Source organism: Patagioenas fasciata, chromosome 2 (genome assembly GCF_037038585.1).
Source record: "Patagioenas fasciata isolate bPatFas1 chromosome 2, bPatFas1.hap1, whole genome shotgun sequence".
NCBI lineage: Eukaryota > Metazoa > Chordata > Aves > Columbiformes > Columbidae > Patagioenas > Patagioenas fasciata.
This window is the reverse complement of record NC_092521.1, coordinates 152,270,735-152,286,175: the sequence shown is the minus strand read 5'-3', so window position 1 is coordinate 152,286,175 and position 15,441 is coordinate 152,270,735. Positions and strand designations below refer to the sequence as shown.

Sequence of the window (15,441 nt, the reverse complement as noted above, 5' to 3'; positions counted from 1 at the left end):
GGTTCATGAATAAAATCCTGCTTATCCTTGGGGCTAAAATGACATCATCTGAAGCAGCAATGATACAGATGCTTCTGCTGTGCTTTTAGTTGTTATGAATGTGATGAGTCTGCTAAAAACAAAATTATCCAATATTGTGTCACCAGTTGTCTTTCGGTAACTTACTGTTCCCAGGGTGGCAACAAATCTTTGAAGTGTTCCTTCGCATCTACCGCCTGCATCCTAAGCGTGATACCTTACAGGCCTATCAGGCAAAGGCAGAATATTTCAATACAAAACATATTATTTAGACACTAGAATTTTCATTTATGTTAACGAGGAAAAAGTCCTGCTGACAAAGGTTTCTGCTTCAGTAACTGTGAGGGCCCGACTAGCACAAATTTTATTTCCTAAGAGTCAGAATGTATGTGGCACATACTATACAGGGTGTAGTATCAGCCAAGTCAGAGCTTTCTGAAGGGGCAGCACTAGAATAAAGCAAGCTCAGCAGGAATAAACCATGAGCATGTCCCCCAGCATGCACGCAGTCATGTGTGGGCAGTGGTATCACCAGATGCGTGCAAAGCCTCTCAGATGCTGTGATCACCCATCGCGATGCATCTGTCCTGTGTGGGCCATGGTGGAAGCGAGGAGCAGAGGTGTCTCACCACGAAGGAACAGTTACTGGTTTGTGACACAGTGAGAAAAGCCTCTCTGTCTCTGAATTAGGCTGTCAGTGCCCTCCACAACAGTGTCCTTCTGGTCATCACCGTGAAGAAAAGGAATCTGGGGCTGGAAAAGTTCTCTATTGTTACATTGCTTATGTTTTTTTAAAAAATCCCCTTTGGGGTTTATCATGAAGGAGCTGTGTGGCGGTCTGTCTCAGAGCAGGGTAGATGAAATGGAAGTGGCTCCTAGGTTTCTGCATCACCTAACTTACCTTTAACATGTATTCAGTAGTGGCTTGCAGATACTTAATAGATCTACAGCGGTAGTGCGGGAAAATGGCCTACCATGGCCAAACTACTTCACATGAACCATCTGGACAACGACAAAAGAGACCTAGAATTGCTATCTTCGTTAAACTTCCTGGTTGAAAGCATGGGTAGGTCAGCATGGTCCAGTGATGAATGCATGGGATGTAACATACTGCCTATAGCCTTGCCCGTGGGAATACCAGTATGAACTCACTGATCCTGCTTCAGTGAACAGCAGATCACAAGGTACGCTCCCACTGCTAGTTATAATTTACTGGGACACACAAAAAATGAGGTTCTACTTTCTTGCTGCATCTCTCATTGAACTACAGTTGGGCATGTGTGTGCAATCATTGCATTATAGGGAAGGAATATTATACATATATGTGTATATACATATAAGGGCAGGAATAAGTGAGCCACAAAACCTCTGTCACATCGTGTTATTTACGGGGTCTTTAGGATCTCAGCAGGGATGTTGTCACCTAACTCCCAGAATCTTTTCATGAAAGACCAGTTTTCTCTTTTTTCTTTTAAATACACTTCTAGGAGCTCAGTATGTGTCTATGGGAAAAGAATGTCTGGTTGGGTTAACTCTTCTGAGACCTGAATGGACATCAAACAATTTTTTCAGTTTTTTTCAGACATGTCTGAATGGTACAAAATTTACTGCAAGTTTTAATGATTGGTCATTTAATTCTGTAATTGTCCCTCAAAAAAGTGAGATAGGCACAGCAGTCTATTTGTGCAGTAGTTGACCATTACTTAGTTTACATGACTCAACATGCAACAGCAAGCAACATAAATGTTCCTTTAAAAACATAAACAAAATATCTCTAAATCTGTCGCCATAACTCTAAATATTGCTGCCTGGAGTGATTTATAGTAAACCAAATCTATGCTGTAGTCATAGATCCCACATGCCTGGCATTTTACCCTAGGAATCTGGACTGTCCTTTTCAATCCTGATGCTTCATTGACTTCTTGAGTTCAAATCATGTTCAGATTCATAATTATTAGAAACCAACATCTTTCTCTGCTGTATTAAAATGAATAGTCAGAAGAGAAGTGTACATTATGCTCGGGAGATGTAGTGTAAAAATCAGCATAATGGACAGTTTTGCTAATTAGGCATCAGTCTTCAATGTCCATATGTTGGAGTTATGAGAGTTTTGTGAAGACAGCACTGAAGTAGAGCAATATGCAGTAGGTAAATTTAAAGATTATTTTTAAATGGAAGGGGAGACAAAGTAGTAGTAAGGTTGTGGTCTGGAAACAGATTTGATCTAAGTTGCCAAGGCATCCGTCACAGGAAGCAAAGCCTGGATTCTTTATATATAAATAGAGCTAAAAGCATATTGTTGATTTGACAGCATGTAGACAGAGGAAATAATATTTGTGTAGATTCAAGGGGGAAAAGTCTTTTTCTTGAAAGAAATACAATGATTTTTTTTTTTTTTACTTGAACTCCACTTGTTTCATTCTACTTTGCTAGGATATATTGAGAATTTTATTTATATTTCTGATAAAAATCCATATTTGCCTTAAATAGTGCTACTATTAAAAAAGGATTTTTTTTTTTTTTTAATAAGAGCAAAAGTAATGCCATTATCTACATGACACATTGCTTTCCTCTGCAGACATGCACCAGTAGAGGCTGCTGTACACCATATTAAATAAACATTTATACGTACTGATAGATTAATTTACAGGAAGGTCAGAGATGGAACTTGAAATGTAGTCGTGTGTTTAACTTATGTAAACATATAAAAATTAGAAATGCAGAATCTCTAAGGTTTTACAGAGAGACCATAGTCTGGGGATGGTAGGGAAGTAGGAAGCATTTGCTTTTCATCATTTTGTGTTTCTAACTTGAGACAGGGCAGATAGTGAGTTTTACAAATGGGCACCTGAAGGTGCTGAAGCATCCATCTTTGCTTTTTGACTCTTACTGGTAATTAACCAATATATCACTACTTCATTATAATGTTTTTTAGGTTTTGTATTTCTAATGTATAAAATGTCTCTCTTAAGAGGCTCTCCATGCATAAATGTGTCACTTTTACTAGAAGAGCAGAAATTCTTCTTACAACCACCATATTATCCTTGTATTATTTGGGATATGGTTCCAGTGACTCACTGTGTTGTTCTGCTGTTGACCTGGCTCTGTGGAAGCAAAGCCAATGCCCATCAGAAATGTATGAGCACGCAGAGCTGAGCTCCCTTCACACCCCTGACACCGTGGTCCCACCACTGAAGGGGCCAGGCAGGCTGGAGCCCTGCATGGAGGGCAGCGATTGCCCATGGAGCCTTTGAGACCTCACAGGACAGTGTCCTCACTGAGACCTGACGCACCACTAGCAAGTCACTAAGAGTTGGGCACAACCCAAAAGCCAAGAGGAATGCCTGCTCAGTAGCTTCTAGGACAGCAGTACTTAAGTGGAGGTGGAGGAGACGGGTTGAAAAAATTCCGTGCCGTCTTTGTTTCTTCCTGCCATCCTCTTTCCAAGAGTGGTCTCTGTTTGGCAGCTATGTGAAGAAGGAAACATTTGCTTTGGACCAGTTCACACAGCAGGCAGGAGACGAGCATAGTTTAAAAGAAAATCAACAACCAAGACAGAAACCCAAACATCCCAAGCGGGTTGTGACCTGGCGAGCATTGCCCTTCCTTCCTCTCCTTGTGCGATGCCACCCTGGCCCAGTCGAAAGGTGGACGGTGACAGCACAGCCGGCCGGAGCCCAGCGGTGTTCCTGCCTGCACCGGGCTGGGAGGATCAAGGTGCTCCCAGGTGTGGGGACATGATGGGGACAATGCTCTGACAGGGGATGGGGCAGCTGCAGGGAGCAAGGAAAGGCCACGGTGGCGTGTGGAGTGTGTGGAGGGGCTTTGTGAAGAGACTTGCTGCATGCCAGCTGGGGTCCTCGAGTCCATGAGTTGGGGATGTGCTGGCAAAATAAAAAGCCAAACCATTTTTTTTGCTGGGAAGCTGCAGGTTAGGGTGCAGGGGTCTGGAGTAGGGCTGAGGATGGAGGTAAGTGCATATCGAGGGGAGCTGCTGTAGGAAAATTAGCTGTGCTGTCAACTCTTTCACTGATTTTTCCTCAGTAGTAATGTCAGAGCAGAGTAACTGCCAACTACATCCACTGAAATTTGTCAGCACTGGATGTTCTAGGAGAGACTGGAACCATGGGTGTTTCCAAATGACTCTGATTAAAAGCCAGTATATATTATAGCTGTGTGCTATGTAGTCTTACCTCAGAGAGCGCTTAGACCTGAAGACTAGATAGAACTGGCTGTTGGGAAACTGCACTATCTTTTCTTGCAGGTCCTGTGGGGGTTGGACTGAATGAACTTAAACGAAAATTGCTGATCAGTGACACCCAGCATTACGGGGTAACAGTGCCACGTAAGTAGAAAGACACTTCTATTCTCCTAATGCCATACATGTGTTATGCTCCTTTATTATTGCATTACCTTAAGGCACTTTGAAATTTGGGTCTCTAAATGCATGCTTGGCATCCAAATTACTTTTCTAATTTTTAAAAGTGCTGCCGCAGTTGTATTTTAAATAGCATTGATTAAACCGATAGGACATTTTGGCTCAGAGGCATTGCAGTAGATTTTTAGTACAAGTTTAGCATGATTAATGTCAGTGAGATTTAGTAAATGAAACTCAGGTGAAGAACACCCTGGATTTGGCTGTAAAGCGGTGAAACGTACTCCGTTACCAATGCTTGCTTTCAGCAAAATGGCCTTTCTATGTTAGGCTGAAAAATTAAGAGTGATGTTAAACAGTTTAATTATGTGAATAAATGAATTAAATCCCTTTGATTAACTTCAGAAAAGTTGATTTGGGGATTTTTTTCCTCTTTCCCCCATCTGACCAAGTGGTGTTACTTTGTATAACAATGTTCTAATTTGATTTCCACAGTACTTTATTGGGGTTTCTTTAATGTGAAAGACTTGAGCGCTCTCGTTAGACTTGTTTTGTTTTGTTTTCTTGTTTTGCTTTCTACTTGTACTTGTGCCCCCTATAGAGATCCTTCAAAAATATGGGTCCAACATTCTGAAGTTGGGAAATTTTGTCACTTTTTTTTGCAAGTACAGGTATTCTATAAAATATATGTATGAATGAATTTCCTAGGTAGAAAAATGAATACATTTGGTTTTGGTAAGTCACGTCATTTCCACATATTTGCTTCAGTTGGTTATTGAAAACAACAACAAAGCACCAGATGTTCCCAAATATTTAACACATTGAAGCATATGCAATCATTTGCCCAAAAATATTTATCTAAAAGTTGCCAGTATTCATCAAGCTGCCTTCTCTCTTTTCTCTTCCAAATTTGTGGTTATAATTTAAAACAAACACATAAAGAAATCCCTCTCCCTGAAATTCAGTAAGTCAGGACTCAGAGGGAGAATTTGGGTTTTTGTTTTGGAAATGTTTCTCTTCTTGTTAACCTTAGAAGAGCGGGATATCGGATGGCATTCGTGACTGTGTTCCTATGTGACAGAGAATACATGATGTTATAACATACAACTTGTATTAAATATGACTTTTGAATGGGTTCATTATCTATAAATGGCAACCTCACAAGTTTCACTTATAAGCAAAACCTTTATACCTTTTACTTGAGGGACAGCAAGAAGAACAAATAATACTACAAGGCTACTGAAAGAAAAAGGGATTCAGTTTTGATCACCAGAAAAAGAAAAGCACTAAAACATAAAATTCACACCCCATTTTTTTATTATCATGTTTCATATGCCATAGCTGCAAGTGTTGTTAATGAACATAACATTTTATAAATCAGGATGGTGAGCTTTGTTTCCCTTTATGGTCTTGTATGCTAATAAGTTTAACAAGTCACAAGGCTGGGGTAATTGTTACGGACTGCTGCTCTTTTTATTATTCAGCTGTCCTCATTTCATTGGATTTTTCCACTAGTTAATAAAAATTATTATATGATACTTGTCCTGTAAGTTTTTTCCTGCTTTTCCTGCATGCTTTTAAACTCAATCCTGTCATGTGCTTGAGTGCCGCCTACCAGATCCAGAGCAGCCTTATGTCCCTCAGAAGTGAGGGAAGCACCATGCCTGGTATTGCACAAGGGTGTTGTGTGTTTTTCATTGTTTCTTGGACTGGTTTGCATTATATTGTTTTGTGCCTCTTTTTTTGTTTTTTTTTTTTTTTTTTTTAATTTAATGAAACTGCAGACACTACCCGACCAAGGAGAAGCCAAGAAAGTGATGGTGTTGAATACATTTTCATTTCCAAGCACTTGTTTGAGACAGACGTGCAGAACAACAAGTATGTTGAAGAGATTTTAACTAGAACTGCAGTTAAAATAATGGCTTTATTACAAAATGAAGCTCGTTGTAATTTCAGATAATAAGTTGAAATGTATATAAGTTGCAGTGATTTGAAGATGTGTTAAAATTACGTTTTGATATATCGGTAGTTCAAAGCAGCTAGCAAAAACACAGAGGGAAAAAGCAGTACATGCAAATGCAACTGTTTCTAAGCGTACAAGTATTTCCAGTACTTCAGCTCATGAAGAAGACACTGAATTTGTAGGTGTTCAGGATAGGGGAACACTTTTAATAGGTCATCGTCTGTCATAGCAATGAAGCATTGCAGCTCTAGGAGGGGGGGCCGGGACGTGCTGCAAACATGCCTGAGTCAATGTTTGCGTAGTTCTGCTCTCTTTCAGGCCAGGCACTTCCTCTGCTTTTGAATTGAGAGATCTACCATGAAGCCCCTGCCTGTAAACCTGCCAGAAATTAAACTAAAATGAAGACAATGGTAGCATCGTGCTCTCCAGCAGCCTGTAAAATATCGTAGCTTGAAATTCTGCCCTGGTGTTTCAGAGGGCAAAAGTGTATTCGACACAAAGCTGTGGGTTTTATTGAAACTTCAAACTGTGCTTTGCTTCTTTGGCAAATAGTACTTGTACTTTTATAGCACATAACCAGCCGCCTTGGTTCCATTAGCACCATTGTCGCTCCTCCTCCTCTTCTGAGACAGAGAATTTGGATATTCTGTAGTGTGCAATGAAATTTCAGTAGTTTCTATTGTTTAGCTTATCCACTGTTTTATTGCATTGCATTAGTTCAGCAAAAGAGGTGATGGAAAACATTAGTGGGCTGTTGGACTGCAGTACTTTTTTCTCTTTAACTGTAATACAAGCAGGTGTTACTGATTTGAAAGTGGTAAAGTAGAAGATTTCTTAAAATTGACATGCTGAAGTACTTGACAGCATTTCCTTTATAAAACATGGTAAAACTCTCATGTAAAGTAAAATATTTTTGCTCCTGAATTAGATCTCATATACCAAACTGACATGTTTTTTTTTTTTTCTGGAGAAAATGGAAATGATTCCAGTTGTTTTTACCTTCTGCCACAGGTTTATCGAGTATGGCGAGTATAAGAACAACTACTATGGTACAAGTTTAGACTCTGTTCGATCCGTTCTAGCTAAAAACAAAGTATGTTTGTTGGATGTGCAACCTCATGTAAGTAAGCATGTTTTTTGAACTCTTGTAGTTCCCCACATTGCATATGGGGATGCCAGGAAAAAAAAAGTTTCCAAAAAGTATATTTTATTCCACACTGAATGACTGTTGAGTGTTCTTGCTGGGTACCTTTATCACAGCAAGACCCTCTGAAAGGAACAGAGGAAGGAAACTTCAGTACATATTAGCGAGTATTCAGCTCGGTAATTAAGTGAATTTCAAGCCTGCAGCATACCAAGTTTTACTTACAAAGGGATCCTATATTTTCATTCATCTTTCTGCTGGTTTGTGTTAGTGGTTCTCTCTGAAACTTCAATTTCGGAGTGGCTTTGAGCTGTCATCCAGTCCAGCAACGCTCTCTCACCTGTTTAGCGGGACCGTTCATGCAAAGGGTTTTCGCGCAGGGTGGACACGAGTCAAGGCACGCACTAAATGTGTTGTTGCCTGGATAATGGTTGAGAACATTCCTCTCTAACCCGTTTGTTCTTGCATTGACCTTGCTTTTCAACTCTGCTAAACAGCTCCACTGGGAATTTTTATGCTACTAAATAACCACAGAGCTTCCAGGAGCTGGAGTAGTTTGTTTAAACCCAGCCAAAGTATTTCTTCACCAAAGGTGGCCGGTTTGTGACTTCCGAACCCCGTCAGCTTGTGAACAGTTCCTGGGGCGGTTTCAGACGTGGGGCTGTGCTATGGGAGCAGGGCAGGGGGCTGTGCTGGCAGGGGACCTGACGGGGACGCTGGACCCTTCGCTGGGGGAGGAGGGGAGCTGGGAAGGGGCTCCTGCGGTTGGTGCTGCAAGGCTGCTCTGCCAGAGCATTGCGTGGCCCTGTTTTCCACCGAAGCGCTAAATTCTCTTGGATCTCCAGACCTGTGAGCCATTCTGGGATCCCACTCGCCAACACGGCATTTTCCTGTGGGCCCTGGCAGTGTGAAGAGGACAGAAAGCCGCTGGCTGTCCCATCGCTGCTTCACCCTGTGCACAGTCTGAACTGTAGACCTGTCTCTAACTCCATGCACAGCATCACTCAGCTGACTCAGTAAGAGTGAACGGCAGGAGTTACGTCATGGACACACAGTACTGAAGAGAACAAATCATTGACCTGTTGTGACTGAGTGTCACAGACACCTTTTCCCACTACTTTTAGTGGCTACAAAAAGTGCTATTCCTGCTAAAACGTGTTGAATTTTTCTCCCCCTCCACCCTCGCGCTGGCAGTGGCCCTGCGGAGCACAGCCCAGCCTGTGCCCACTGATGGGGTTTGCCAGCAGCCCACATGGAAGTGGGGAGTTTTCTTACCATTCACATGAAAATTGTCCTTATATGAATCAGTACTGGTCACCAGGGTGGGATGGCAGTAAATGAAAAATAGCTTTCTAGAAGGGCTTTATGGATTTATTTTGGTGGAGACTTTCTTTTATTATGGTAAATTCCATTTTGTGAAATAAACTAATTAATTAAAACCTTTCCTCTTCTCAGACAGTGAAACATTTACGGACATACGAATTCAAACCATTTGTTATATTTATAAAGCCTCCATCACTTGAACGTTTGAGAGAGACCAGAAAAAACGCCAAGATTATTTCAAGTAAAGATGATAAGGGAACTGCAAAACCATTTACAGTAAGTATATTTAGACATGGCAAAACATGAGAACTTGTTAAGAGTTTTGTTGTAGTGGTTTACCTTGAAAATAAAGGTGATCACTGGATCTCGTAAACAGTACCTGTCAGGGCTTACACGTAGTATCTTGTTTCCCAATGTCCTTCACATCACAAATTTACTGTGGTGTTTTCATTGTCTGATATGCTCGTGGGTATTTACATTTCCATGGTCACCTGATTTTACATCCTTGAAGAACCTCCCAATGCAATTTTATTTTTATGAGAAATAATGCTGTGGATTTCCTTTAACAGATTTGCATGTGGGCTTAGATGTTTCTATTCAAGTATAAGAATGTCCTTGTTTTATCAAGTGTATTATTGAGTCTCAAATATAAAGTATCAATTTTAAAAGTAAATGATACTTTAATTAAAAGCCCATATTTGTGGATGAAACAGTTTTCTAAAATGTTATAAGGAAATGAACACTGTAAGAAAGAAGGTGAACAATCTAAGCAAGTAACAAATTTTTACCAATAACCAAAAAAAAAAAGTCAAATTACCCCATAGTAACTTATTTACTTCCTTTAAATATAATGAAATCATATCTTAATTGAAGCTAAAGCAAACCTGATCATCATTAGACTTTTTAACTTCATTTAGGGTGTGTATCCTTTTCCCTCAGATGTTACTTGGGACTTTTTAGATTTTGTTTCAAACTGGGTCATGGATATAGCCACAGACTGTATCTGTGTAGAATATGCTTTTGAAATAATTTGGAACTAATGTGCTTTAAAAATATGTCCTATGGTATATAAAATATAAGACAAGTTCATTCTTAAGAGCAACCTTCAGGACATTGCTTAGTTAGGATGGGTTTAATCGCTCGGAGTTGTGTAAACAATTAAATTCCTAAGATTTGATCCCTCCTCAAACATGAAGAGAAATCCACTGAGCCAGGTCGAACCAGGCATAGGAAGAGAGCTCCTACCGTGCTGCACTATAACATATTGCAGGCTAATAGTAAGATGAGACTTAAGTAATGAAACTTTAAATGTGTCATCACAGTAAACAGCCAGAAACGCTTTCCACTGGTGATGCTAACAGAAAATGTCTCTGTAATTAACATGCAGTGACTAATTATGTCACTGCAAGGGAAGAGATTAAAGAATTGCCTGTTGAGCATTCTACTTGTGAGAATACTCTCCCCGATATCACTTGTAATGGTAATTTCTGTAATTTTTTTATTAATTAAAAGTACACTTTCCGTCTCTTGATGAGATAAGAAATAAGCAAGTAGCTTTGCATTTAGCACAGAATGAGCTGATGGGATGTTGCCATGGACTGACTATGCCTTGCATTGATCTTACTAGGAAGAAGATTTTCACGAAATGATTAAATCTGCCCATGTGATGGAGAGCCAGTACGGCCACCTTTTCGACAAGGTCATAGTCAACGATGACCTCGCTACAGCTTACAGTGAGCTTAAAACAACTTTCGACAAGTTGGAGACCGAGACCTTCTGGGTTCCTGTGAGCTGGCTGCATTCGTAACGTTTCAAAAAGACAAAACACCTGCTGTTGTCTCAGCACCTAACTGTGGGACATGGTTAGGCATTGCTTGATGGCTGCTGTCTTGGTAGGAGGGCTTCTAACTCGACCTGAGCAGCAGGTGCACTCTTCATCCACTTGGAACTGGTCTTGTTTTCCTGTCTCTTCAGTCCTCCTGCCCACAATTTTGTGGTGGAACACTCAGATTAAACCCAAGTCTTACTATGCTCCATAAAGCGAGCTAATGCTAGTGTAACAAAACTGCCAGTCACCTCTGTCATCATCTGTGTATTTCCAAGGTAAGTTTTTTAATGGAGCGTTTGCAGAAAATACTAATTAATACTGGAGATCAGCACTTTGGTGGTTTTAAGCATAACAGCTCCCATAAAGAGCACATCTGCACCTGGAAGTCGTTACCACTGAAGTGCTTGAGGGAACTGAAACAGGCAAAAGTGACCAAGGTTTTTATGAGGAAGACATCATAGTTTTAATTATGTATCAAGATAAGTGTTTTTACTTTGTTGGATGTGAACCGTGTCTTATCTGTACAGAGTGATTCTAGTATTCCTTTGCACTTACATAGTCATGGAAAGAAAGATGTATTCAGTGGCTTAATTGTGAAATACCGTGCTGTGAGCACACATGGATTGAAAACATTTTCACGCATGCTTTGTGGCACAACAAAGAAAACTCGCAGGAATATTTATTTAAATAGGGAAAAAAATGTGAGTTACTATGTATATAACTTCAAAGTCTTTGGGATTAATCTTCTGTAAAATCAGTGGCAAAATGATATAAATAGCAACAAAGTAGAAACTTTTTTTTTCCCTTTAAATTGATTTGATTAATTTTTGGCATCCTTTAGAACAGTTTCCCCATCAAAAATTTTCAGACAATTAGCAAGGAAACTTTGGACATCTGGGAAGCAGTTGCAAGAGATTAATTATTTTTATCGTTTATTAGGTAGTGATGCTTTGTAGTAGTGTAACATATTTTGTTTCCACCCCTAAAAAATTAATGATGTAGACTTCACTGTGAAAAGTATTCTTGTCACTGGCCAGACACAGTTGGAAACCTCATTTTAAAATTTGATGTGGCAGTGTCAGCAAATGTATATTAGATTATGTATTTTTAATATAGATAATTTGGTATTTTTGTTTATTTACTACTGATATGCAGGAAATGAGTACCTCTGTAAAGACCAAGTAACACCTGTGTGATGTGTTGTGAATATGTCCTGTAAGTACAGAATGTGTATAGGAACTTACCGACTTCAGATCATCACATCTGTGGCATTCAAACAGGAAAACATTATTTCATGTTAATCTGTAAAGAGAATATAGCTGTCTTGTTTAAAGAGAAAAGAATTTAGTGAAACTTTATATATTTATGAAAGGGTTGAAAAGGGATGTTAAGTTTTTAAATTTCTTGTCAATGTGATCATTTACTAAGGAGATTACTAAGTCTGTAATTTGAAACACTGTCTCTGTAAATGGAGCTCAACATTCCATGTAAATATTTTATTTTAGTTTATACGCTGATAAAGCCATCAGATTTTGCAGTTTTATTCTAAATGCGTATTTAATGTGTGGGTCATTGCATTTGGCTTAGAGTTGTATAAAATAAATGAAATGCAAGCAACAACAGCAAAATCCCTAGGAGTCTGGAAATGTTTATGCAAGAGTTACAGATGTACTGAATCCCAGTACAGACACACACTGCTCAACAGCTATAATGTAACTTTTGTCAAATTTCACCATTTTCCTGGTGGACTTCAACTTTTTTGTAACATAAATAGAAAATTGTGGATTAAATTAATTGCATGGAAATTATGCGAGTTGCAAAAACATTTTACATGGTTTTTTAGATACTGGAAATCAAACTATTTTTCAGGGGATCTGGAACTCAGTGGGTCTGTTTGCCTTTGCATGCGAGACGCCGAGTGCCCTCACCATCTCTTGCAACCAACCCAAACTAAGAGGGCACTCGGCATCTCTTGGGGTCTGGCCATTTCCAATGCGACAGGCTTTAGTCCTCACGGAAACACTCCTGATGCTGCTTCAAACCTGGGCTGTCTCAGGACATTAGCGTGCGGTAATGCTCACATAAGGAACCTGCTTTTCTCTTTAAGAAATAGATGCTAGAGTAATCTGCAAGCTCCCTGTTCGGCACAGTCCTGGCCGTCCTGCAGGCTGTTTTTCTCGTCCTTTTGAAATTCATTGAATTCCCACCGCGGCGTGGGAGGAGGTTCGGCAGCAGGTTTGCCGTGCGGGGCAGCCGTCAGCAGCGCGCTGCTTCGCGGCCTTTGCGGAGACGCTGACCCTCGGATCCCCAGCACCGTCCTGGCAGGAGCTCCCCAGACGGATGGATGGCTGCCTGCCCCGTCTCCCAGCCAGGAGCTAATTCCTGAACTGTAACACCTGCGAAAGAAAGGGAATCACAAAAACATAAATCCAGCCAACAGAGTAAAATGTGCACAGAATCTTCAAGGGGTGAGGAATAGCTGTAACTAAATTACTAGATTGCTCTTGAAAATCAGCATTATTGTAGCGCTTGCTTAAAAAAAAAAATGGAAGCCACTGGCATCGGTGAGGCAGGCAGGGATGATAGCAGGTCAAGGCACAAAAATGTTTTAGCCCAACAGTTTCGAACCCGTTTATTGTGATGGACGCTGAGCCCATATGCTGAATTGTTCTGGGATACCAAGGGTGGGAAGATTGTTCCTTTGACTCCTAGGAATTTGGGAACAAAGACGACTAAACGTGTTTCCAATATTCCACATATTCAAGTTGTGCTGTGTGGGTTTTTAGAGAACTGTATGTTTTGACAGTCAAGTCCAGATGTTTTTATTGTGTTTTAGCTGTTTGCCATAGTCAAATAAATGGTAGTATTTTTTAATATTGTACCAAGCTCTATACTTGAATTTGCCATCAGGTCCTTGGTTGATGTCTTACCTGAAATCTGATCTTACCTTCTTATGCAAAACAATAAATTATTGATACATCACTGAAGGTGTTTTTTCTTTATTGTAAATTGCACAATAACATATATGCCTAATTACTTTAAAAGGCAAAATACCTAAGTAGTAAGTTATTCCATAGATCTCTCTGTTCACTGTAATACTACAATTATCTTTAAATGAAAAAATAAAGCAACCTAGAACAAGGACTGAAATTCTTGATTTTTCATTCTTGTAGCCAAATTCTCCTTCAAAATACATTTACCCTTTTCTGCAGCCCACCCCAAAATATACCATTTTCTTTCTGAGAGGGAAAGCTGAAGTCAGTGGGTCAAACTGAGACACCAGCTTGCCTGGGCTTGCAAAGTGCTTGGAGTGTTATCTCCTAGGCCACTCATAAGTCCCACAGGAGGTTGCATTGATTTGTAGGACTCGAAAGTAGTGCTTAAACTGAGCTACTTTTTGCATTGTGTTATGTCTTTTCCAGAAAAAAATAAAAAAAAAGCCTAACACGTACTAGGATTAGAGAGAAGACATTTAGGCACCTTCTGTTTTGTTTCAGTGCAGTATTCTGCATTTCCCACATGTACTTAGGCTCAGGTTTCTACTGTGCATGGAGAATATTTTCCTCAGTAAAGCTCGTGTTTAGTTTTTGAGAGATTTTTTCAAAGGATTAATAGCTTCTTCAGAGAATTACAGTTAAAGTTATAATCTGAGTCTGGTTTTGCTACTACAGTATCTATAGTCATTTCCTCACAGGATTAAAAGTTTTCTGTGTATCAACACTTAAAATCATTTGTACTTGCAATTTACCCAAATCCTTTTGCTCCCAAAGTCATTAAATATTTATCATATATTACCATGATTAATGTATAATACCAAGCATTCAACAGAAAAATATCTGAACACAAAATTAAAGGAACACAGTGAGTGTATTTGGTGTTTAAGAATTCTGGTGCTAGATTATGGTTAAAGGTTTCAGCAGAAACATACGCAAAAGCATTTGGAAACAGTTAAAGTCTGGTCTTAAATTTTGTCTTATGTTAAATGACAGTACAAATGAGAGAATTTGGAGTTCTAGACAGCTGGAGACTTTGTCCCTCTTGGTATCTGTGTCTGAAATACAAGTTGGATATTTGGAAGACTGTATGGAATGATTTTACATCTCTATAATAAAATACTTTGTGTAGCTGACATCCAACATCTTAACTAAGAGGGTAAGTCCTTGTGATTATTGAGCCTTTGTTTTGCTTCTATTTTAGTTGTACACATGTGTCTGTTTAAAAAAATTTTTAAAGACTTAGTGGCACAAAGCTGCCAGCTGCACTTCCAATAGTGAATGGAGAAGGATATCTTCGGGATTTCTAAAAGGGTTCAAAATGACACAAACAGTATTTGAAAACTTCTTGATAGGAAATAAACAGAGAAAATAGGTCTCAATTTATTTTAGAATTAGGTCTATTTCTTTTCAGTAGCTGTACTAATTTTCACAACTTGAATATGCTAAAAAAAACAGAAGGCATGCTATGATTTTCCTCATGTGAAATTTAGATTTGTGGTTTAGCAAAGATGTAACCAGCTTTCTATAGGATTATACACAGTCTCATGGAAATTTAGTTTGGATGGATTTGGTACATGTTTTAGAGGCAGAGGATCTGTGGGTATGGCAGAGAGGGACTGAGGATGTTACAAATGCGAGTGCTACCCTGGAAATGCGTCTTTGGTTTTGTAAGTCACTGAACAAGGAGGTTGGGAAGTTGGCTGCGAATGTTCTGTGGTTTCTGCTCCCTCCTTGGTAAATATAAATAAGCACCAGTAAATCTTTATTGGTAAGCAAAGCCAAAACTATTGGAAT

At 39.5% G+C, this 15,441-nt stretch overlaps 1 protein-coding gene across 4 annotated transcripts in view; it reads left to right on the top strand.

Annotated features, from left to right (window-relative positions):
• The window catches only part of MPP7 (MAGUK p55 scaffold protein 7), a 149,586-nt gene extending 135,953 nt beyond the window's left edge, over positions 1-13,633 (top strand). For all 4 annotated transcript variants that reach the window (XM_071805267.1, XM_071805266.1, XM_065831336.2 and 1 more), the window contains 5 exons: positions 4,283-4,363; positions 6,178-6,271; positions 7,368-7,476; positions 8,956-9,099; positions 10,451-13,633. In XM_071805267.1, the coding sequence (XP_071661368.1) occupies positions 4,283-4,363; positions 6,178-6,271; positions 7,368-7,476; positions 8,956-9,099; positions 10,451-10,630 (608 nt within the window). In that variant the 3' untranslated portion in view covers positions 10,631-13,633. The remainder of the gene's footprint in view (positions 1-4,282; positions 4,364-6,177; positions 6,272-7,367; positions 7,477-8,955; positions 9,100-10,450) is intronic.
• The last annotated feature ends 1,808 nt before the right edge of the window (positions 13,634-15,441 follow it).